Raw genomic sequence first — 25,855 nt, forward strand, 5'->3', positions numbered from 1 at the left:
AGGGTTCACAATTTAGGTTGTAATCTTTGCGATTTTAATGATGAAATCTTTTCAGTTTCCATGACAGCAGGACCCCAAAAATAACTGACTGATTTATGATCTATAATTTAAATCTACAAAATCCCCTGCACTATACGGGGAAAATCCCTGTTAAAAAGCAGGGGTGGAAAGTAATTAAGTAGGCTACATTTAGTCAAGTACTGTATACTTGAGTAGATTTTGGAGGTATTCATACTTTAATTGAGTAGACCTAGGAGTATAACAATTAAAGATAAAATCCACCTTGCAGCTGCAAAATTAAGACTGTCAAAAATTAGACTGGAGCAATATAATATGTATTTTTTCAAAAATAGCCAGTATACATAATGAGTAGGCCTACTTTTAGTTTTGGTACTTGTCTTTAAGTATATTTGAATGCTAATACTTTTGTACATTTTGAATGCAGGATCTTTACTTGTAATTGAGTATTTTTACACTATACTTAAGTAAGATATATTCTTACACCTCTGTTAAAAAGTCCCTTTAACCATATGAAACTGTGTGTTATTTGGGGGAGCCCCTCAGAGCCCCCTACAGGTCCCCCTCAGGTACCGGAGCTCCTCAGCCTGCCGGTGGCAGCAGGAACCGCAGCAGGATGATGAGCGCCATGCGCCATATTGCGCCGGGTTGCACTGAGGAAGGGGAAATCAGCCTGTGAGCTTGGACAATCATCTCCTCTCCATACCTCACCAGCTCCGGTAAGACTTTGGATATCCCATATCTTTTCCTGACTGCAGCATGCAGAAAAGCGAGGCAAAAGCTGTGCACAAATACAATCAACACACACTTTTTTCCCGGCGCACTTTCCGCTGGCTCTGCACAAAGACGTACTGTAGCCTAAATCTCACAACAGGTGTCTGTAGGATTAGAGTGAGGATGACTGCATCGTTGAGGAAACTCCCACACAAAGAGCAATATAACTATTACAGTCTGACATTAAATACAATGAATCTGTGAACAGTTTTACGATTTGTTTTTTTATTGTCAAACATATGTCTATGCAGATCAAAGAGCTGGAATTACTCGTTTCCCTGTCGCTGTGGGTGTGAACGCTGTTAACCCACAACATAGACGTCACCTTACCGTGGAAAAATGCCCTGAAAATCATCACATTATTATATCTATGGGCATTATTACCACCTCAAAAGGTTATTTGTGACTAGGACAGAAGCCCCTACCGTTAATGTTATCTTTCGTGGAGGAACGTTGTTTATTTTTGACTCTTAATGCAATTGTTGTACTCGAAACTGAGGTGTGACTCTCGGAGAATTGGGTTGTGGGTTTTTTAACAACCTTAAGCGTCAAATTAAAGGATTAAAAGCGGGCAGGGTGGGGAAATAACTTTATCATAGCTAGTGGGTGAGGCACTTTGAGTACCACATTTAACCTGCCTAGACGTAGATGATTCAACATTGTCAAGGTAGAACACAACACCAGCACTTCCGGTGTTATATTTCAGAATAAAGTGTTGGGCTGGAATTAACACTATGAATTAGATGATGTTTGATATATAGAATAAGTCTTAAATGACTGCAAACAATCACACAAATATTGTTTAATGTGTATGTCAATGCACATTAAATGTGATATTAAGTCAATCTTAGTTTTGGAAAGGACTTTGAAAATGTGTCTCTTGTTATTGTATGTTTTTACAATGTGGCACAGTTCATGATCAAAGGATTTAATGAAGAGATAATTGAGATATGAATAAATATTTGAAACACCCTTTTAGCCCTATAGTTCTGGTATTTGAAGTACCTGACCATATTTATTTTATAGCGTTGAAGTTGTTAAAGGTAACATTTCTAATTTTTGTGTGGATGTCCAATCAGTGTTCATGTTAAATTAAATCACTTCAAGTAGTTAATTCCCTAATGCATTTTATATTGATCGACAAGCAGTTCCCTACATGTACCAGCATACATTGCGTGCAAGCTGCTGAAATTATTTTAAAAAAACAGCCACTGAACACATAATAAATCACAGAAAGTAAAACAACTACAAGTTATAAAACATAAAATCACATAAAAACTATTCTAAAAAAGTGGATTTCTAAGAAAGTGATTTCAAAGTCCTGATCAAGTAAAACAATGTTTATGGTTGGAATACAAAAATAGTATTGGATCAAGTTTAATGTAGTCAAAATTGAACAAATAATCTCAGAATTTGTAAAGTGAAAGAATTAGAGATTTATCAGAAGTTAGCAGCTCTTATTTTGAAGTTCAGTCGGGTGCGCTTCCGGTGTTGTGCTGGCGGCTGTCGGTGATTCATCTGATGACTGTCGCCGCAGGAGTGCCGCTCTCAGCAGGGTTTAAGTATCGCCGAAGAGACTCAAACTCGTTTCTCTTCTTTCTCTCTTTTCAGGAAGGCACACGGAGCTCTGGTCTATCTTTTGGAAACACTTTTTTATTTAACAGAGCGAGGAAAAAGACAGAAAAATGCCTAAAGCGGTGAGTTACACTTTTCATTATTGATGTTTCACTCAATGCTCTTCGCATCGCTGCCTTTTTATGTGCTTAACTGAAACTTGACATGTGATGAAACTTTCCTAAAATATTCTGTTTGCGGTAGGATTTGTAAAATGTAATATATTTAGAAATTGGACAATTGTATGAGTACTTTTAGGCTACTTTTGGTACTTTAAGTATATATTTTGATGCTAATACTTCTGTACTTTTACTTGTAACAGAGTATTCCTCTACTCTTGTACTTCTGAGTATTTCTCCCTCTGACTAATTTAATTTATTGTACGACAACTTAGGTTTTGGTAATGTGAAACAGTCAATCAATGGCAAAATATTGATACTGATGAAGAATATTCTAGTTAGTTTGAAATTAGTGAGTCATTGAATCAGGATTCATTTGTTCAGGTCTGAAAGGTCAAAGCCTATGTTTGGTTATAAACCTTTTGTCTTATTTGGGGGAAAATATATCATAAATCACTTCCTAGGAGTGACAGATGTAAAAGTGATGCTGTCAGAGTAGTTTCACGCTGAGTAATAATCACTGTGAAAGATTTGTCATGTATTTAACTTGTCACTGCTTTTAAAGTCTAAAGCCAGAAACAAAGTACAGGTTTTACATTTAACATGAATATTTATTGGGGCTAAATGAAAACCAGAAACATGTCATTTTTCCTGGTCTTCATGTGCATTATTTGTCTTAGAAACGTATCACATGCTTGTTATATCCTGGGGGTGTCCCATATGTTTCAGTGCACATCATCCACTTGTGCTAGGAACAGTGATTGTGAAATTTATAATCTAGACATGGACAGTTAAGCACTGTTTCAATGTTAAACACTGTAGGCGATCATAATCACAGGATCTGTATCTTTGACCTCATTCTCTGTAATGATGTACAACATGATAAACAGCGGGGGTGGAAAATGTCATGTTTATATCCTCAGGAGTTCGTGATGAATACCGGGTTCTCCCTTCGTCTCTTGAAGTTATTTTCTAGGCTGACATTTGAGGTTGCTCCTCACTTAAATGTTGGGTTCACATAGTCAACTTGAAATCTTGGAAACTTGGAAAAACATTTCATCTTTATACAAAAGCAAGACAAAAGGAAATGTTATTTGAAGAAACTGTTTTATTTGAACAGGTTTTTGGCCCTCAATTATTCCGGACTCGTTTTGCCCCACCCCTGGGATTGTGACATACTTTCTGTCGCACGTGCAGCATGTCACTCAGTCAGCTCGCTGTGTGGACATTTCTAGAATAACAGCCTATGTGTTCCACAGTATTGAGGAAAATATGAGACAAATGTGTTATAGTTGGATATGAATAAAACTTACTGCCTTAAAGTAAAAATCTCTATCCTTTTATTTAAAAACTAGAATACAAGAGATTATGCTTTTTGGGGGTTTGCTTTCCTCTAGTGTGTTACATAGGTTTGTGTGCATGTACACGCTCCATTGGACTCCTTTGTTTACCTCCATAACAAAGTGACATCACTATGTCACACTCAGGCTTCTATTGGCTAGCGCTCCAACACATTGTACATGATGGGCTAAGGGGCGGGACATCTCTAAGCGGTTGACCAATCGCAGCAGAGCCGGCCAGCTAACCAATCAGAGCAGACTGGGCTCTGGTTTCAGACAGGGTGAAAAGAGGTGCTGCAGAATGAGACAAAAATGGACTCTTTGAACATTACAGATTGTAAACATGTCACAGTAGAGGCACAACATCTTATAATGAAACCTGAAAATGATCTTTATAGGGCCCCTTTAAGTTTTAAGATGCTTAAACAGACAGTTGCTCAGTAAAACATGTCAGAGAGAATTATAATGGGAGACATGTTAGTGAAAAAACTAAAACCAGAAGCATAAACAGCTGCTTGAACACGGCTCAGACCATCACAGAAAGAAGCAGCATCTTTGTGGTGACATAAACTCAAGCACCGGTCAGTGTCATAAAGTGTGCTGTCGGTTTGTTTAGAAAAGGCCTCATGGTTGTCATGAGCATTGCCGTGGAAATGACATCATTACTGTCTGATAGCGGCCGGGTCCAGCTACCACAAAATAGCCGTCTTTTTCAACACCGTTTCCCTTTCCATGATATCCAGAGAAGACTACAGGCCATGCTTTTTAAATCTTACCCTCTGGTTTACTGAGTGTTCAATATGTGACCTCATGACTGAAGCAGCTTTTGCAACTTAATATCAATAGGACACTAAGTCTGTTTTAATGAAAGTTGCTCCTTTTGATCTGGTTTCCACCTGTTTCCACCTTCCTCTCAAAGTAATCCAGCAAATGCTGAGTTTCACTTTGAGCCTGGTTATACATACGGGTTCATATTTTGAGTTCTGTGAGAAGTGTTAAATTGGATTACTAGTCTAACCAGCTTCAGTGGCTCCAGGCTGTAGCTGAAACATGTTAGTGTGGGAGGCAGGGGATGGTGCCATGATGGTGAAAAGAAACCCTAAACTACAGTCAGATACACGTGGTACTTTGGAGCCGCATTTTGGGAGTACTTTAATATTGACTTAATCTGCTGATCATTTCCTCGATGACTCCATTAATCGTTTAATCTTTACATTGTTTGAATATATTTTGCATTTGCAATTTCTCCAAGCGCACAGCAATGCCTTAAATGTACTTGATTTGTTCAAAGATATTAAATTGACTGTCTTTTTATTACAAAAAAAATAAGCACATTCTTAATTTGTTTGGCATTTTGGTTTAAAAAACCCCCAAAAGAGATAAATTGATTATCCAATAAGTTGAACAATTATTCAAATTGAAGCCTTATGTTAATTCCCTACCCATATCTATAGTATCATTTCAAACATTAAATATACATTTGTGAAATGGAGATGTTAAATACATAAATGTACTTTTTAGCTTCCAAGACTATCTGTATTCATTTCATGGTCATAATGTTTGCCGTACATCAAATGAAAACCAGTAAAAGGTTATTACCAGATGACGGTATTTTTTGTATTAGTTTGTCAAGAAGCTGTAGGCTATGAAAAGCAAATATCAAACAGAATGAAAGTGCCTTACGTTTGAAGCAGACTGGCACAGAAACCTCCCGGCAGTCTGATTATTACAGCTCAGATACCTGGCATGAAATCAAACATTCCAACATTTTTTGAATAAGGGTAACATTTATGAGAGCGGGCCAGCGGCAAGACGTTTGACCAGTGTTGAGGAGCAGTTGAGGCTCCTGTATTTCTGCCTGCGTGACTCAGGTTTCACTTATCTGAATGACACATTGTCAGAAGTAAATGATCGCGCTCCTTGGCTCTCCCAGAATCCTGTTTCCTCGCGGTCACAGCCCAGTCACACAAACATAGAAGGCGCGGTCATAATCAACATGGATGGGTGTTTCCTTTTTCACGTCCATTCCCTATTGTTAGTATCTGTTCCTTTTTTTAAATCATTTATAACTCAATCATGTCTGGAACGCCCTGGAGACCTGATTCACAAATCCAAAAGTGCTTACGAGTCCTTGAGCTCTCATTCTCCTGCGGAAGTACACTTCCACGATATGTCACTTCCTAAGACCTAAATGAAGGACACAATCAGCCCGTTCCCTCTCAATAACAGCCGTCGTTAATGGTTATATTACTCTCAGGCCATTTCAGACGAGTCCCCATGGTGACTCTGATTGCAAGAGGCACGCAAAGCCATGCAAACTATGCATAGGGTTACATATTGAATGGTCTTCACTGAACAATACAGTGCAACCTATTCACACTTTTTCACCGCCTCATTTCTTTAACGTGACCCGGAGAAGCTCCTTAACCTCCCCATTGAGACGTCTGAAGGAATGGTTTACAGGTTAGGTTCACATGTGAAGGCCGAGCTGGATCTAGAGAATATTTGACATTCTTGAGGAATGACTTGATTCATTTACAGAACAGTGCCTTTAGCAGTGCATTGAGTCGGGAATCGATTGATGGTATCAGCTCTAGCCGTGAGCTCAACGTTACCTCTGTAGTTGTTTAGTGGATGACCTCAGGGCTGTAGATATTGGATATAATATTACAATGTAATGTCAGACGTTGATATTTAAGGCAAAAGGGTTAACATTATTATCTTTTGAATGGGATTCTGTGATCTTGTTTTTCTAGCATTATAAAGATTGATTCCACTCACAAACATGTCTCCATGATGAATACGTTGCTATTGCCACGAGACCGTTAGCTTAGCTTCAGCTAAAAAAACTGTAAACCTTGGGAAACAGCCCTAGCTTTGTCCGAAGGTGAGCTCTAAAGCTTACTATCTGACACATTACATATAATCCCTCCTTACAGGACGAAGTGTCATCTTTGCACAAAAGAAACCAGAGATAAAGATGGGCTTTAAATGTCCTTGTAGGTGGATTCTTCTTACGAATTTACAGAGACAAGTTAGCCTTTATGCTAAGCTCAGCTAAACAGCTTCTGTGTCTGCGACATACAGTATTGACCAAATAGACCGGTATCAATCTTTAGGTCTGACTATTGGCGAATAAGCTTATTTAGCAAAACACTTTCAGAATACGTGTTTCTCGATGAAAGAATTAAGAACCGTTGTGTTTCCATCAAGCTTGTTTTACTTGTTATTGTTTCTTGTGCTACCACAGTGTTATACCCGGCACCAAGAGTGTGAACATGTGTATAGCTTTGTTTTGGGAACCACTGCTTCCGTAGCTTAAAAAGTTGTATCTGTTATGTCTCGTGGAGCAGGGGTTTACACGGTTAATATGAGCGTCTATACTTTCCTCTGACCAAGTTGCTCATTGTGGAACTCTGGGTCCTTGCCCGTTATATTTTTAGCCTATGTGTCATGTTTTCTTTACCGCTCTGAATGGCCTCAGTTTATTGTGAGTTACCGTTGACGGACTTACTTTGCGATCAGATATCACTCACTCAGTGGTTTCTGCTGGCTCTTCTGCTCCACATATTCACATGTTCCACTGTCTGACGGTTAGGGTGTGTTATTCTAGGTTCTCCAACTGTAACGGTTGTATATAGACTGATGTTGAGAGAAGCACCCCATATGTGTGAGAGCCGCTGCTACCAGATCATATAATCCTTTTATAAACAAGGCAAGTTCGAAAATATCGCTTATTAGGGCAGTTTCTGATCACTTCTGCTGCAATTCCGTGGTCGTTTTTGGTAATCTGGCTCCCCTAGAGTGTAGATGATGGACGCGTGGGGCTGTTGGTGCTCTGCAGCTGAAAGGAGATCTTTGTTTGGCCGTGTAAACTAAATGCAGTGCTTCCCCTCTTTCCTGTGTTTATAAGCCGTGACTTGTGGCTTTTTTTCCTTTTTACAATATTTGTATTGAAGTGTTCAACTATACGAACATTACACATACATAAAACGGTCAGTCTAGGTGGCAGATACAGTGTACAATCAAATGAATAGGCATGTAAATGAACACAGGTCAGTATACACCTGAAAGAATATGACGTGGGCTCCTACACTTTGTAATCTTATTCCCGTTGCCCCCCTCCACGCCCCGGTCTTTAGCTTCATTGATCATTACCAGCATTATTTTTCAAAAACTCCATGAAGATATTTTCAAAAACTGCCAGCTTTCCTTTTATGTATGTAAGTGTTTCTAAAGCAACACATGCTGACAGATCCTTAATATATGTATTCATACTTTATTCATAGCTACAAACTCTTATGTGGAGTTTTTGTGGATGAAGCTCGGCCACAGATTTTTTTTGATCCCAAGCCATCGTGCTAATTGTGCTTGAAAGCAGCAGACACACGGACGAAAAATAATAAAGCTTCCTTGAAAATCCGCTGTCTAGACTACCCTGTTCTTCCAGTATCCTGGACACCACTGTACTGACGCTCTTTCCATCCAACGCTGATTGGATTTGCCCGCTCTGCAGGATTTAAGCCTGTCAGTTAGTTGCTCATCCTGTGTAGCTTCATCGGAGTCAGTGGAGCTCTGAATCACCAGACGAGTCACCGCCGCTGCTCAGACATCCCGTTTCCAGTGGGCGTCATTGAATTTGTCCAGCGCCCGCTCACAATGGGCTGGAGATGAAAGATGTCACTGGAGGTCTCTGTTAGTGCGACTGCTCTCTCTTCACCCTGTGTCCAACAGCCTCTTTGTGTCATTTTCACTGAGCATTAATAAGTTCAGTCAATACTTTGAGGGTCTTTTCATAACCCCCGCAAATACCAGACACATTTGACATTACCCCCACAGAGAAGAGAGTCAGTATGTGCATTACTTCAAAGCAGCTATTGTAAATATTTGTACACTGTTGCATGGCCTTTGTGTGCAATGCAGATGCCATTTGCTGATTACTAACGAATCAAACTTACAAAGCAGCATGCTGTTAACCTCCATCATGGCACACACCTGACGTCAGTTGTCATTATTCACTCATGCTTTTTGTAATGGTTTTCAATTGGGCATTAATCACCGGGGTGTGTCCGAGTAAGTGGATATTCAATTCTCTCCTCTTGAAGCAGGTTTCAGTTAGATGGACCTCCTCTTTGTGTATGCGCAGGCCACTCGGATCAAACATTAACTAGAGAACTGAGAGAGATTTTACTGTGAATGGGAGTGAAGTAGCTGACTGATTTTATCCCTCCTCTCTTCAGTTTAGTCATCCAGAATAACATCTAAAGTAGCTGTTCTTTGTTCAGTAATTACAATGGGAGGTGGCCGCTTCTTAAAACTTGTATGTTCTTTCACATTTAAAAGTTAGCACTGAATATTCGTACTAAGAACCCCTCAGAATTGGCAGCAGAATTCCCTTCAATGGGCCCGTCTGACTCTGAGAAAGCAGAGATAAACACAGAGCCCTGTGTGTTTACTGTGCAAATACACCCCCTTACAACACACACACACACACACACACACACACACACACACACACACACACACACACACACACACACACACACACACACACACACACACACACACACACACACACACACACACACACACACACACACACACACACACACACACACACACACACACACACACACACACACCAGCAGTGTTCTGTATTCTGGTTTACCTCGTATGGGCCCTTTACCTGTGAGAACCTCTCTGTTGCTCTGGGTCAGCTTCTCAACTCTCTCTTTCTCATGTTTCTCCACAGCTCAATGTTCGCGTCACCACCATGGACGCTGAGCTGGAGTTTGCCATCCAGCCCAGCACCACCGGCAAGCAGCTGTTCGACCAGGTACAGTCCCACCAGCTCTGTGTTGACCGTCTTCAAGCCACAGTGTTGACTTATAAATATGTTATCAATATGTTTTAAAAAAAAAAAAAAAAAAAAACGTTTATTCCAACAGTTTTTGAATGGATACATTTGTTATAAAGAATATCAATACAAGTAAGCCCATTCAGTTCCAGTGGTATGGGTTGATGGATAGATGGATAGATAGATAGATACTTTATTGATCCCAGTTTGTGAAATGTTTGCATTGCAGCAGCATAAAAAACACAAGGCAATGTACATAAGAGAAATTAAGACACAAGAAATAAACAGTCCAAAATATTTCAGAAATAAAATAGCGTTAAACATTTAAAAAGTTTAAGAATATAAAACAAAAAATAAACAATATTTATACATGTGGAAAATATACAAGTGGAAATACAAATTTCCAGTAACAAATATAATGCAGGATATTATTATGGAAGAGAGGATTATTTTCAAAATGAAATGAAGGAATAGTTTTCTGTAGGTTATTCAAACAAAGTGTATTGTGTGAACCAGTGAAATTAGGAGGTGCTGGTTGAAAGTGGATTTTGTACCAAGTCCTTATGCTAATCTAAGCTGACCAATATCTTGCACCAGCTAAGTAGTTAACGCACACACATTAGAGCGGTATCTATCACCCCCTTTAACTAATGTTGGTTGTTTTAGGAAAGGAGCAAGCGTCTGCTCTCGTTATCATCCCTCCAAAGCTCTTTCCATTCATTACATCCAGGTCTGAACAGTCATCTCCTACAGACAGAGATTACAGGAGCTTTCTGCTTCAAGTGTCCTTATCAGTCTCTTTGTTCACATTGAGGTTCAGGGGTTATTATAAATGGCTTCCTCCTGTAATGAAAAATTGCAGCTTAACAAAAGTGAACAAAGATAACTTCAGACATTTATTTAACTCAATATGAATGGCATTATTGAATGAAAGCAGTGCAGAGTAAAAGGTGTGGCCACAATATAATGGAAATAAAAACAATTATAAATGGTACCCGTCACCTTTTTTAGGCAAGGTCACTCATATACCACATTATATAAAGTTATCAAATCAAAGGTTGAAATATGTTTGATATTGTAGAATAGAAGTGTTTTTTTAACTTGCTTATTTTTTATTTCTCTACCAATTATCCCACTCTCATTTGAGCTCAAACTAGGGCTGCTCGATTATGGCTAAAATCATAATCTCGATTATTTGGGTCAATAATTGATATCACGATTATTAAAAACGATTATTAATTTACTTTGAAAACATCCATTTATTGAAAAAAAAAATGTGAACAGTATGTTTTTAACAGTTGATTACCCTGAACTTTAAGTATAATTCAACTGAAAAACCAATACAAAAATGTATTAAAAATAAAATAAATAATAGTTTTATTTCAATTATGTTGTTTTCATAATCGTTGCAAGCCAAAATCGTATTTGCGATTAAAATAAGATTAATTGAGCAGCCGTAGCTCAAACCGATAGTACGCTCTTTGATTAGGTGTGTGTTGAGGATGTGGTTATGTAATATCTAAAAGTGTGGCTCCTGTCAATCAGCTCGTCAATACTTCAATTGAGGAATTTCAGTTTGCTCGTTTCCTTGTAAAAATCGTATTGTCAAGCTCCTTCGCCAAATGTATGACATGTAATTAGCGTGAGCTCCTCTGAGGCTGTATGACAGCATCGGGGGAGGAAACGCATTGTTTAAGCCACTTCCTGTACAACTCGTTTTTCAATAGCAAGTGTAGCCAACTATGTGTATTGTGCCTGCATGTCAAGGGATTCAGCCTTTGTGTCGGAAACATTTCAGGTGAAAACATCTGAATATAGCCATGAACAATATCCCATAAATAGAAACATCTCCGTTCAAAATGGTTTGTAATGTATGTGATATTGATGCCACTGGTGTGAGTGGATGCCCTTTGGTTAGTTTTGAACAGATCAGCACTATGGATACTTAGTTTTTGAACAGATCAGCACTATGGATACTTAGTTTTTGAACAGATCAGCACTATGGATACTTAGTTTTTGAACAGATCAGTACTATGGATACTTAGTTTTGAACAGATCAGCACTATGGATACTTAGTTTTGTTGACAGTTAAAGCTGCTGATTAGTTTTTAGAAAGGAGTAGCAGAGGAAGACCCAGATTTCGCCTTTGACATCTCCCTATTTATAGAGGATGGTGAATTCCCCCGCCTACTTGTTAGAATGGCTCTCAGTAGGGCGTGCCACAGATGATCACTCTCTCCCTGTGATGGTGCCATGGACAGTTCAGTGCTCTATTTGAGTTCAAACAAGATACAATTGACTAATTAGGGGCAAGGGAAACTTCCCACCTGATGAGAACATGGAATAACAAATACAAAACAATCTAAAGCTTTCTCCAATTCAATCCTTAGTTCAGATTAAATGTTTTATTTCATTCTGTGAAGTTGTTCTTGTTTTAGTAGATGAATTGCATTAATCTTTCATTACTTGAATAAGTTACTTATGTTTCTCTGTGCCTTGGATTTCTTTTTCCTTTGCTACGGTATATTTTAAATAATATTCAACGTTTTGGACAAGGGTTTGGAAGCCTTCAGTTTGACATTTTGGCCTCCGCCATCTTGTTTTTTGCAACCTAAAGACACTTTTAGACAACCCACATTTGACATTCAACTAAAAGCATATTAGAAATGGAAACATGGAGAGCGCACAGACCAAATAACGCCAGGGTAATGACCTGTCAATCACAAGTGTGCTGCTACATTTTATTCAAGATAAAGCCACAATTTACAAAATGACCGTCATCATATATTGAGGATAACGTGAAGCAAGCATTTGGGTCAAAAATGTTTTATGGTGTAATAAGTCAAGTGAGAAATTGTTTCGTAGACTTTAAGACAACGTGACTTCATTCATTTTGCCTCTAGTGGAGTCGCCTCCTCCTGGAAGTGAAAAGCACTTTAGCATCGGCTTCACTTTTCAGACTGGTTTTAGATTTCCCAGTTCAATTAAAGATTGATATATGAAATCTGAGCAGCTGTTCAATGTCTGCATTTTGAATTCAGCTGACATTTTTCGGTCGTGTCTGTCAGCATCCTGATTTAGTTTTAAACGGTTGCGTTGGCAGTCATCAGCTGCAAAGACGCGAGCACACTTTTTTGACAGCTTCAGTGGAAATGCTGAGTAACTTCACTGAGCTCATTTCCAGAGGCCTGTGTGGTCTGATCATAACCCTCGTCCCTGTGATGCTGCTCAACTCCTGCCACTCCCCTACACACCCTCGCACAGTTTCACTTCCATAAGACACTCCACTGCTGCTGGTTTCATTTTGACTTCAGCCGCCATTACAGGTGTCGTTTACAGTCGATGTTCTGGTTAGTTCTGTCCCGTCTATTTTGGTGATCTCTCCGAAGTGAATGTGGTTACAGGCCTCAGACCGGTTTAGATCCGTTCACAACAGGAAAAGGGTCGATGGCTGACATCTGAAAACAAGCACTGAATAATGTGCTTGACAGGTGCCAGAAGCAAAATATGAAACTAGTTCTCACCCAACCCCACTTGTCAAAGCACATTCAAAATCTGCCTGTTCAACCAAAGAGGGAACATATTGCATCATTCTGTGCTGGAGTAGTGGAGCAGAACTACTTTTGAATATTACAATCTTTTTCAAACTCCTTTTTTACTGTTCAGACGCAATAATGTGTGGTCAGACAGTAATACACGCTTTTCCTTTGGGCCAGCTGCCCCCTCGAAACCACTCCTTCATCTTTGTGCTGGCTCCTGTCCTGAGTCGCTGGAGTACTCCACGTTATTAAGCCCAGAGGATGTAGTGAATACTGCTCCTTCAGCCCAGTGGCATTCCTCACTTTCACCACAGAGCCCGAGCGCCCATAAACCAGGAGGACAAAACTCTCACTCTTTCAGATCGCTGTAACGCTGCAGACTGAAGTCATGCACACTCTTCCTATGTGGCACTGCAGCTGGTGCTACTCCAACCTGAAGCCATGTCTGGAGAAGCGGGTAGAGAGAGGTTTAGATGCTTTGTTATGACTATATGTGTTTAACTGAGTTTACACTGATTTTAGAATGATTGCCAGAATGAATTAGACTTCTGCTTTTGCTTATAGGAGCTTATAGACTGAGTTTTGCACCTAGATTTCAGTATGTCACAAGAACTAATTCTGCGGTACCAAGTATATGTCAACATTCGGAAAATGTGCCGGTACTTGTTTTCTACTTTACATCAAAGCACAGTTTGCAATAAAGTGACTAACCTTCATACCTTCCGTTAATTATTCTAACCTTTAGTATATATTTCTAAAAGTTGCCAGACGGATCTCACGCTTTGAACTTTGGTTAGTTTGCAAGCTCCGATTCACATATGGTGTATTCTTTATACACTTTAGGCTTTATCGTTCCTTATTCTGTATATCTGACGATCATACTCGCAATCATTGATACTGATTCAATAGTTTCTTATGTGATATGATACATTTCTTTATTTGTCTTTAACTTGACGTGACCCTGCTGAAACCCACCTTTTTTATTTGGGTTTTCTGGGTAATTAATCTTACTTTGAATGCATATCTCAGTTGTTAGTAGCTTTTAGCATCAGCCCGTCATAGCAACACATTAAAGTCAAGTCAATCGCAAGTCTGCTGCGATAGTTTACTAAACCTGCGTCCCCACATTCAGATGTACTCCTCCTCTAATGATCTGTACTATTTTCAGTATCCTTTGCCAGCCTTTGCTCATGCCATGTACAGCATGTTATTAAAAACTAGTTTATCTATTTGTGAAATGAACTGTAATGTTGCTAAAGGTTAAATAGTTACCTCCTTGTCAGAAATGCTTCATTTATCTGAATGGTAGCCCACTCTGTTTTTCTACGTATCACTCTGTAGACCCCGAAGCGAAACCCCCATGAATAGGGCTGGTTGTTTTCTGAGTCCTTATGAGTTCATTACAGGTGAGATGCAGCCTGAAGTGCTCTCTCGTTTCACCCCCCCCCCCCCCCCCCCTCAAGTGCTTGTTGTTGTCGCACAAAAAACAACCCATCAGAAAAGTCCCCTAAATCAAAGCCATTCATTTTCACTCCCACAGGTCAGCCTGCCGTGCATTGGCCACTAAAAGCAGGGGCAGTTTGATTTGAGTTTTAACCCTTGATGGATTTTGCCATTGGGAATTTGCTTGGCTTGAGTGCCATTTAGTTGATTCATACTGTTTCCAGGCAGCCTAACACCTCACCTGGTGACTGGGTGGGGAATTTAGCAGTGATTTGTTCAAAAAGGGCCCGGCTCAGATATTGTCGCACTTAACAGCACACTCACAAACACATGAGATGATGATGCTGCTGCTGTCGGAAAAATGGCTCTGCCTCTCTGAAGGCCATAAAGAGCCTCTGGTCGTTGAGGTTTTTCCTCTGAAACCCAGTGGAAAATAGTAACTCCTTCTGTGAAGTGATTATCTCAGAAGTAAGTTTTTGACTTTTTGCCTCGGCTGCACAGTCAGAAAAGGGCTGCAAAAGTCTTCAAATCTTGCTGATCTTAAAAAGTGTTTCCATTGCGGTTGAAATTAAACCAGGCTCATAATCTGTCCTTCAGACATTAATAATGAGCAGCAGTTCCCCCCCCCCCCGCGCCCCCGCCTCCCTCTCGGTCTGTTCCTTGAGTCAGAGACAGGATGCTGGTCATGCAGCACGCCCTCCTCATACAGTATCACTCAGCGGTCAAACAATAGAGCCACTCTGTTGAAGACCAGCCCTCGTTGGCTTGTGTGCTGCGGCATATTGCAACAGAAAGAGATGTGAGCTAAGTGTTACTTCAAGTACAGAAAAGAGTCTTAATGTAGCAGTTTTATTAACACATCTTACCGTAACTCGGTATTACCCAAAGTTACATTTGTGCTCGTGTCGTGTTGGTTTGGTTTTCCAGATGTTGGCTCACTAGCTTAGCTTTATGTAACTCTTCATCTTAAACCAAGGCCTCCAATCTGGGACTATTTCACATAGAATTGTTAATACTCCTTCACATTAATGAAATAAAACCAAATATAATTGGGATTTTAGATTTTGGCCGGATGAATCAAGCAATTTGAATATAATAATTGAAATGATGGATAAAAAAAAAACAGCTGACTTTGATAAATAAGCGTAGTCTTATCTGATTTGCCTTCTGAGGATCCGTCTTGATAAGATCTCAAGCATGTGGCGCAGTGGGTTGTGCGTTGGAGTTCGGATCGGGGGGTCACAGGTTCAAACCCCACTGCAGTCAGCATGTCGTTGTGTCCCTGGGCAAGACACTTCACCTCAAATTGCTCCTGTGGGGATTGCCCACAGTATTGAGTATGTAAGTTGCTTTGGATAAAAGCGTCTAACGTAATGTCATGTATGTTCAATCTCAATCTCTCGACATCAAGACCTTGTTTTAGTCAAAGTCTATAGCCGGCTAGAACTGGATATTTAGTTTATTTAATATGTGATTGTGTATTAACTACATAAATGCAATGACAAAAAGGGAGAGGAGGAACGTTTTGAGGTGAATTCCACTGTAATATTTCTAACCAATGAGAGGACAGCATGCTTGTTTGCCCATGGATTTGTTTACAACTCCTAAACGGCAATCAAGGAGTAAATGCAACAATTATATCAAATGAGTCCAAACAAAGCAAACAACACAGAGGTCTGAGAACACCCGCAGTGACGGTGGTAACAATCCATGAGACAATCCGGCTGTCTGGAAAAATATTTGCCAAAGTGCTGAGGAGAACAATCGTGTGGGGTGTCATTTTTATTTGTTTTGGCAGTAGTTTACCGTTGAAATCATTACCGTAGCCACGTCCATCCTCAGGTCTGTGAACGTGTAACACTATGAGGGAAGAGAGCAGGTTAGGTACCGGAGTATGTCACCTCATTGATTTTTGAGGTGTGATTTCGAAGTGTTGACTAGTACTGTACATCGTTATCTCGAAGTCCCTTTTCCTAGAAGAGCAGATAATGCTTGGTTGATTCTGAGAAGAAAAAGTCCTTTTGTATATTTAAGATCATGGCGAATAATTTCTTGAGTATGTTGATTGACTTTTGCAACTAACATTTGTATCCAGGTGATGTGGAAAACTGACATTAAGGTTTTCACAGTGTCTGTTTTAGAGCAGAAACGAGCAAATATGTTTCAAAAGGGGTTTATATATTACATGTTCTTTTGTCTAAATAAACTGTCAACTTGGGATCTGAGAAGTTGTGATTGTTGGTGGGAGTTTTGGTTGTTTTCCAAACCACTACTATACATAAAAATAATCTTCAATCTTTTCTCTGTTCAGGTGGTGAAAACCATCGGCCTGCGTGAGGTCTGGTACTTCGGACTTCAGTATATGGATAGCAAAGGTTACTACACTTGGCTAAAACTGGACAAAAAGGTAAGATCTATCTCTAAAAATAGCTTTTTTTGTTTTAATTGTGTGTCATAATAATCCCTCAAGTTATTATATTAGTGTTACCAGGTCATTAGGGCAGGAGGAAGTCCAGCGTGATATAATACTTCATCATTTAGTCATTAATCATTATAATTGTAAATACTGGGAAGAATTTGACCACACAATGTTATCCATGCTCTCACGCCATTTATTAAACAATATAGGTTGAATAATTTGTTACCTATGGCGATACCATCTGGGTTATGGTTATGCTCCCTGGTTAAATAACAAAGCGATGAGCTCTTCTGTTTGTTTTTCAGTCAATCATTAGCCACATTATTATAATATGTTTATATTTGTCCAACTTCAACATACGGCTGCTTTCGTTGGTTTTCTTTGTCCACAAGATTCATGAGCCAGAGGGTTTATTTATTATTTGACAAGAGAGCAAACTCTTTGTGAACCAGGCTCCTCTCTGGTGTCTCTTGAGTAAACAGAGGTTACAGTACCTTCACTGGCTGTTGGTCATGAAGCTGATCTCAGACGTGTTTTTAATACGTCATGCAAAAAGGAAATCAGCCAGAGCAATGATGTTAGGACTGCAAACGAGCAGAATTGCCATTTTTGTATCACAGTTTCTAAAAGATGTCTAAACCCTTTCAGCATTTTAGACCTTTTGGTTCTGCATTTTGAGTTTTCTGGAATGTTTTCAGATCTTAAAGAGTCGTACTTCATACTTTATGGTCGAATAAAAACAAATACAAGTTTTGGCTTCAGAGGGAGTTGTGGGAACTGATAAACTACCTCGAGTGATGTCACCTGAGTCAACATGAGTTGGTTCTGATGCATCAATTTAGATTTAGGGTCAGAAGTTATGAAAGCTACGGATTTAATTTTGCATTGTGTGTTCGACAATGTTATAAGAGTGAGATTCTTAATTGTTGGAGTACAAAATAATAATAATAATAAGTTTATTTATTATAGCCCCTTTCACAGTAATAGAATTCACAAAGTGCTTCACTCGTAAGAACAAAAGTAAAAATGACGACCACAGAAACATGACTAACCACCTGAGGCAGAAATGTAAGCTCAACATAAAAACAAACCACGTGGAGTCCTGCAAATACAAACCAGACTCTACTGGCTCAGATGCTTCATAGTGCAGCATTGACCACAGACTATTACACATACAGGGATAAGATAAAGGCTGTTTCTAATCTAATAGTGATTTCCTAAATTAAACAAATGTTGGAAAACACACATGAGAAGACACTTCAAAAGTCGTCTATTTCCACTTTATAACCATAAAGCAGGGTAATTGAGAGAGGGTGAAGCCTCAGTCAGCTGCAGTGAACTGTTCACTGAGTGCTGACGCTGCGCGGCTGCACAATGCCTCTCAAACTGGAATATTCCAACGCCCCATTCTCTCCATCAAGACCGCTCGGTTCCTGTTTTTACATAAGAGGAAGAGGCACTTACTGTAGCCCAGAGTAATTCAAGTGTATTTCCACTAACCGATTGTGGTAGATCCCCTTTCAGTTAGTGCAGAGCAGCCATTCAACTGCAGAACTGGAAGCTGTTTCCATATTTATTAACAGTGAGACAACCAATTACTTAATTGTGTCCTTGGTTTTTATTATTTTGTAGCAAAAACGGGTTCAAAAGTCACATGTATGCAAAGACATTTATACTATTAAAGTTTGTCCAACAGAACCAGCTGCAAAGCAACCAATGGCCTATGAAAGTGACATCTCTCAGCTCGGCATGGACATTTCATGACAGGATTATCTTGGCAAACATAATCACAGTTTACAGTATTGTTCAGATGATCATATGCATACAACTCTTAACATAGCACTAAAAAATAATGTAAAATCCATTTTTTAAATGTATCAAAATCACTTTAAATTAAATATTCACCAAAAGGCCACGTAATTATTTCTGGATGAATAAATCCTAAATGATTGTTAATATACTTCTTTACCATGTTAGCAAACTTAAGAGTCTCCTGTGCGTATATTCACGTGAACCTGCGTATGGAAAACCACCACAATCAACGTCGTGTGAGGCTTTTATAACGCTATCTGTAATACAATTCTATTTTTGCTGTCCGAACTTCCAGCCAATAAATACCCTGGCAAAAACAGCCTGTAACATGGGGAATTAATTGTTTTATTTCCTGTGTTTTTGTATTGTTTTGTTACTGAATGTTCCTAAAATATGTTGTTATTCCTCCCCAGGTGTCGTCCCAGGACGTGAAGAAGGAGAACCCGCTGCAGTTTAAGTTTCGGGCCAAATTCTTCCCGGAGGACGTTTCCGAGGAGCTGATCCAGGACATCACGCAGAAGCTGTTCTTCCTGCAGGTGAAGGAGGGCATCCTGAGCGACGAGGTGTACTGTCCCCCGGAGACGGCCGTGCTGCTCGCCTCCTACTCCGTTCAGGCCAAGTTTGGAGACTACAACAAAGAAGTGCACCAGCCCGGATACCTGCTGTCCGAGCGCCTGCTGCCACACAGGTGAGAGAGAAGCTCTGCTGCTGTGTTAACACCCACATCACAAGGGAAGATTTAATGAAATGAAACATTTGGTGCATTATACTGATGTTATTAGCTTTGGCACTGGAAGGAATAACGGTTGTTGCATCATGTCATTATTGAATCAAACATTTTACGGGAAGGGACTAAATACTTCAACAGTGGAACTGGAAGCGAAAACAAACAAACCGCAGCTCAAATATGCTGTCAAGTACATGATGTTTGTTTTTATCTCCTGTATCTTGACACGTTGAGTTTCTAGAGGTATTTCTGTTATCCACTGTGTGTTGTGTGACGGTCCTGAGGTTGTCGCAATCTCCTGCATTGTTGCTGCAAAAAAAAGAAAACTGTAGGAAACACAGGTTGCTGTAGACTTTTCCAACGCCTCCAGGTTACAAAATGCTTTTTTTTAATCAGATATTAACATTAAGTCTGCATTGCTAAGATTACTTCCATCATCAAAGTAAAAAAAATGCTAATTTAAGAACGTATAACGAAGAAAGTTAACATGAATAAATTGGATTATGTAGGTGTCAGTCTTTACTTCAAGCGGCTGGAATGCCAGCAGCACACACCCTTTTGCACCTTCTCTCAACCCGGAATTTACTCGATGCGATTCTTGCATGACAATAGAGCATTATGTTACTTATTAAAGGGGCCCTATTATGCTATTTCACAGGTTAGTATTTGTTTTTCAAAAAGCTCTTTCTCATACTGCCTGTGCTGCTGCACCTCTTTTCACAACCTGTTTGAAACCAGAGCCTAGTCTGCTCTGATTGGTGAGCTTGCCGGCTCTGTTGTGATTGGTTAACCGCTTAGAGATGTCCCGCCCCTTCTTAGCCTATAGAGTGGCGAAGTCACGCCCACTTATTTCCGCGTCATGGGACCTTATTCCGAAAAAATGATACATTGAAGTCAATGGAGAGAGAAAACTTATCTTTTGATCCTGTTTGAATTGTGCCACGAATTACACATATGTTGTTTGTCAATCTTAAAAAATAATTTCCATGTCAAAATGTTTAAAGTTTGTCTTAAAACTGTTGAAATATAAGACTATGAAAAATACGCAACTAGAAAGACTACAAATCCCAGAGTGTAAGTGCTGTCATAACTGATGTATTCCCTCCAGATAGCTAAAAATACATTTACTTACTGTACTTACTTACTTTAACAAGATGCCTGTGTGCTTTGTACCATGTTGTCATACCAGTAATAGTACCTCTTGCTCATTCTCAAAGAGCAACTAAAACAAAACACGAGTGTACCTTGTTAGCTAATGTTAGCTAGCTGACATTAACGTTACACATTACACTCGTGTTACTCACCGAAACCTTGTAAAGCCGGTCCCGCATGCTGGCTCTTACGGAACCGACTAACTCCCCTTTTTCGTATGTACAGCTCTCAACATGCACAGACTTGTAGTGATGTTCACCTCTTTTAATACTTTTCGCCTAATTCTGAAAGAAAGAGGTGAAATGTACCAACGTGACGGCCATCTTGGTGTTGGTGACATGTGCAAGACCAGAGTTGTAGTTTATTGAGCGCTTCACACAAATAAATGTGTAACTTCACAGTTTTACGACACATTTAAAAATGTTTGAATTGCAAATTATCTTTTAAATTGACAAAACACCATATGTGTAATTCGTGGCACAATTCAAACGGGATCAAAAGATAATCTTTCTCTCCCCATTGACTTCAATACATTATTTTTCCGATATAAGGTCCCATGGAGGTCCACCGGAAGGGGAGAGATTTCGCCACTCTATTATGCCGTACAATGTGTTGAAGCACTAGCCAATAGAAGCAAGAGTGTAACATAGTGATGTCACTATGTTATGGAGGTAAACAAAGGAGTCCAATGGAGGCGTTTCAGGCAGGATTTGGGATTTTAGCCTTTACAAAGCATTTACAGGTACAAACGATTTTATGATAAACTACAGGAAAGAAAACATCCACAAAAGATCAATAGGGCCTCTTTAAACAAAAGCCAGAGGTAGTAGATCTCTGTTTATTGATGTAGCTGACCTTTGCTGTATTCTTCTGTCTTCCTTCAGAGTCCAGGAGCAGCACAAACTCTCCAGAGAACAATGGGAGGAGAGGATTCAGGTGTGGCACGAGGAGCACCACGGCATGCTGAAGTGAGTGTGTGTTTTTATGTAATCTCACTGAGTCAATAAGTATGGATTTACATGATGATAACTGAATGCTGTGTATCCTTGCAGGGAGGACGCTATAATGGAGTACCTGAAGATCGCCCAGGACCTGGAGATGTATGGAGTCAACTACTTTGACATCAAGAACAAGAAGGGAACCGAGCTGTGGCTGGGAGTGGACGCTCTGGGACTCAACATTTACGAGAAGGACGACAAGTAAGCGCCTTGTTTGAAACTCTGCTGTTGGGTGTCTGTTCCTCCTGCAGCCACTGTGACACAGAGCTAAACTGCCTGAGCTTAATCACTATTCCTGTTCCTCTGCAGACAGAATGACATGAATAGCAATGAGGGCCAAATGAATACAGTCCAAGGGAGGAGTATCTCCAAAGACACGGACAAATAACTCAGCAGTTGCCTTTGTGTCTCTTCGTTGTCTGAGATGAGCTCTTTTTATCTTAAAGTTGTGAAGTAGAGATATAGATAACCTTTATTTAATAAGGGGAAATCCATTCCGAGCAAAAAGCTTCCCTAATAAGCAGTGATTTAATTCAAAGGGTTAAAGCAGAAACACAACCGAAAACAGAAGCATTTATATGAAAAACATTGTTTAATAGAAGCTTAAACTGTTTTAGAAATGTATCACTAAAGGCCTTTTTGAAGCTGATTCCACCTATGAGCAGTTTTTCCAGTTACGTATTCATAACATGGGATATCCAATTTTTGCCGTTGCTGCACATAATCGTGCATGTGTCACCGTTTCATGTAATTACATCGTATAAATAGGTCTTTTGTTCACACTTCTCTACTTATAAAGGAACATGTATTCCTCTACATACCCCTGAAGCACAGAGTATACGTTTGTGTGCCATTTATACTAAAGATTATTTACATAAAATCCCCGCTGTACACTTGCTGACCTTATTTTTCCTATTTTGTCTTTGGTGTGCTGTTTTATTTCCCCCTGAGTAAATGGTGGCTTTAACCTCAGACTTGTCCATGTCTGTACTAAAGTGTCTGTACTAAAGTGTTCTTCTCCTGGCCGTATGAAAGAAAAAACATTTCTCTTTGTTAGTTTTCATGATTGGAAACCCATTTCTTGTGACATGTGCCATCCAGCCTGTGCTTGGTTGCGACGATTGCCACTTTGTATGTAGGGCAAGACCGTTTGGAAGGTAATCACCGTCTTTGTGGTGAAGTGAGTCTCCCGGGTCCTGGCCTTATCTGAGGAGGGTCACTGCAGTGAAGTGTGTTAAAGGAGCACTTCCATCCACTTCCAGCACATGTACCTCTGAGTCAGATGCTTCAGAAGCGAGGCAAGAATCCTTCCTAAGCTGCATCTCACTTCGGTTAAATGGATTCCTTGCGTCCCTCACTTGCGTCGTTTCCCTGCGACTATTCCCTCCCACCAGGGAAGCATGGAGAGGAAGGAAACCACGAGAAGCAGGGAAATTAGTTTTAAGAGCAATGGGACGTCGTTTCCTCCGGAGCGTCACTTGAAGCGACGTCCGTTTGTGATGACGCCGCACAGCTGATCGTCTGACAGCAGCCAGATCAGTGCATGCGCTGCATCGTCCAATCAGTGAGCGATACACAGTAAGGGGGCGGGGCGAGTGTCTGAGGATTTCACCGGAGGATGGTCTGGTGGTTCCTCGATTATCGCTCCTCGATCCTCGCTCCTCTGTCCTCCGGCACAAATAAGGCCACTGGGACGCTACTCAAGATGGCGCAGACAAATCAACTTCCGGTGATACCGAGCCCGAGGAGCGAGGATATGAAAAATAAGAGAAGTGAGGCGCACCCATTGACTCGGGAAAGGAAGAATGGTAGACCAGGCTAACAGGCTAACAGGCTAACAGGCTAACAGGCTAACAGGCTAACAGGCTAACAGGCTAACAGGCTAACAGGCTAACAGGCTAACAGGCTACCAGGTGTGCGTCATATGCGAGGCCCCGCCTTAAATGGAGCAGGATTTCCGCAAAGAAATTTGGAAATTGGTCCGTGCGCAAAGCATTGTGGGGATTTTAAGACCGCAGAGTCTACAACGTGTGCCGTCTCAAAATGTCCCGCAACGAAGTACGCCGGCCTCGGTAGAATTCCAAGGATCCTGGACATTGGAACAGTCCTTCGGCGGCACTTGATGACGTAGTATCCTTGAAATAGTGGCTCTGGAGCATCCTTCCTCGACATAGAGAAACACCCTGTGTCTATTGAAAGCGGTGTGGGAGCTTTGTTAGTGGGAGAAATGAAAGAGGAAGTTGCTTAACCTTTATTTGAACCTTTTATTCTTTCCGTGTATGAGCTTCAGAAGTCTGAATGATTTAATAACTGTAATTGCTATTGTCTTAAAGTTCATCCAGTCTCTCATTTAGCCTTATTATATCTTCGCTGTGGTTTTAAGAGCTAGAAACCCTTTTAAACAAAGCGATCTGTGTGAGTCTGTCTCTTTATGTGCTCCTTGGGATCAGCAAAGAAAGGCCTCTCCTCCACGGTGCCCTCTGCCGTAACCATGGCTACGCCGACTGGTTTTTCAAGCTGTGCTGCACTTAAGAATGTGAGGCTAACCTACAACGGAGAGCGGCCGAGGCTCACAGTCTGCTGCCGGTTTAACTCCTTAGGCGCTCCTGCTCTGCTACACACAGCGCTGCTCACTTCAGAGGACATACTTTCTTCTCAATTGAATTCATTGTCAATGCCAGACATCAGAATCACTTATTCTTTCTTTTATTGATCTGCTTTTTAAAGGATTTAAACACTTTATTTGTTAAATGCACAATTGCTACAGCATAGGTTTTTACAATGGAAATCTTGAGTCTCAAGATCCTCCAACATTCAACTTACTTAACATAAAGTAAAAGACATAAAATAGTTGAAAGAAAAAAGTGTCAATGGTTGATTGTGGCCTAGGGGGAAGAGTCGCTTGTTCTGATTCTGGATTTGCATTTAAAAAACTGTTTTGTTTGAATCTGAAATGGAAATAATAGAAACAATATTTTTTTACTTTAAAGTAACTTTGGTATCTAGCTCCCAAAACGTGCCAGATATACCATTTTTGACAATTTAAAAAAGGCAAACACTCATACAGTAGGTTTCAGATTTTCAAATGTTAGGATTGCCTGTTTTTTGTTTTTTATAATTAACTTAATATATTTGGATTTTTTTTACATTATTAGAGACGTTTCCCACTATTTAGGAAAATATATAGACCAACCGACCGATAGATTCATCAAGAAAACAACTCAATTATTGATAAATCTCCGTTTGTCTTGTTTGGTCTACAAAAAGTCAGAAAATAGTAAAAATGTTCCATCAAAATCCAAGTTTATGTGCTCAAACGTCTTGTTTTGTAAATCAACAGCCAAAAGATATCCACTTTTATGATATCAAAATAATTTTCTGCCAAATTTCAAACTATAAATCACTTGAAAATAGTTGGTGGTAATTTATTGGTATATTTTTGTATACATATTACAATTTTATATATATATATATCATTATCATTATCATTATAAGACTTTCTAATGAGCGACATGTTCACCAATCACAGTGTCTTAGATTTTACAACCCGCACCGATACAAAAATATGTTCTACTAACATGAATCCATTGATGAAACCAGCAGAGCTTCAATAAACACCAAATTCTTCTAGAAATATTCACTCTCTGAGATAACTTCCTCATTGTTTGTGTCAGGTTAGTAATTGAGAGGAATTCCTGTTCAGGCTGTGCGGTTTCACAGCTGAGTTTCGCTGCGATCCTTTCTGGATTACAACACATTTCTGGATTTACAGTGCGAGATTGGCATCTGTTCACTTTGTCTGGCACCATAGAGAGAGAGCCACGCCCCCGGTTCATCGCTCGTACTCAAACTGTGGATTCAGAAATCAAGCGAGAGATTTATTTAAAAATGACGCCATGCAGCATTGATCAAAATAAAGGATTTACTTTGTGTCTGGTTATGCCTACATTACACTTGAACTATCCGTGTTACTGTAATAAATATCATTATTAATTAATCTGGGCATTGTTTTGATTGTGCAAAACCAAAAGATATTAAATTAG

The 25,855-nt window shown here is 39.8% G+C and overlaps 1 protein-coding gene across 3 annotated transcripts in view; it reads left to right on the top strand.

Annotated features, from left to right (window-relative positions):
- Positions 1-580: 580 nt before the first annotated feature.
- Positions 581-25,855, top strand: part of ezrb (ezrin b) — a 37,246-nt gene continuing 11,971 nt past the window's right edge. For 2 of the 3 annotated variants that reach the window (XM_079643501.1, XM_079643503.1), the window contains exons 1-6: positions 2,318-2,489; positions 9,618-9,701; positions 17,016-17,111; positions 19,349-19,623; positions 21,699-21,782; positions 21,867-22,013. In XM_079643501.1, coding sequence (XP_079499627.1) covers positions 2,478-2,489; positions 9,618-9,701; positions 17,016-17,111; positions 19,349-19,623; positions 21,699-21,782; positions 21,867-22,013 — 698 coding nt within the window. In that variant the 5' untranslated portion in view covers positions 2,318-2,477. Of the gene's footprint in view, positions 738-2,317; positions 2,490-9,617; positions 9,702-17,015; positions 17,112-19,348; positions 19,624-21,698; positions 21,783-21,866; positions 22,014-25,855 lie in introns of those variants that run through there. The other variant, XM_079643502.1, reaches the window with a different exon arrangement.

This window comes from Notothenia rossii, assembly GCF_949606895.1.
Source record: "Notothenia rossii genome assembly, chromosome: 8".
NCBI classification, from domain to species: Eukaryota; Metazoa; Chordata; class Actinopteri; order Perciformes; family Nototheniidae; genus Notothenia; species Notothenia rossii.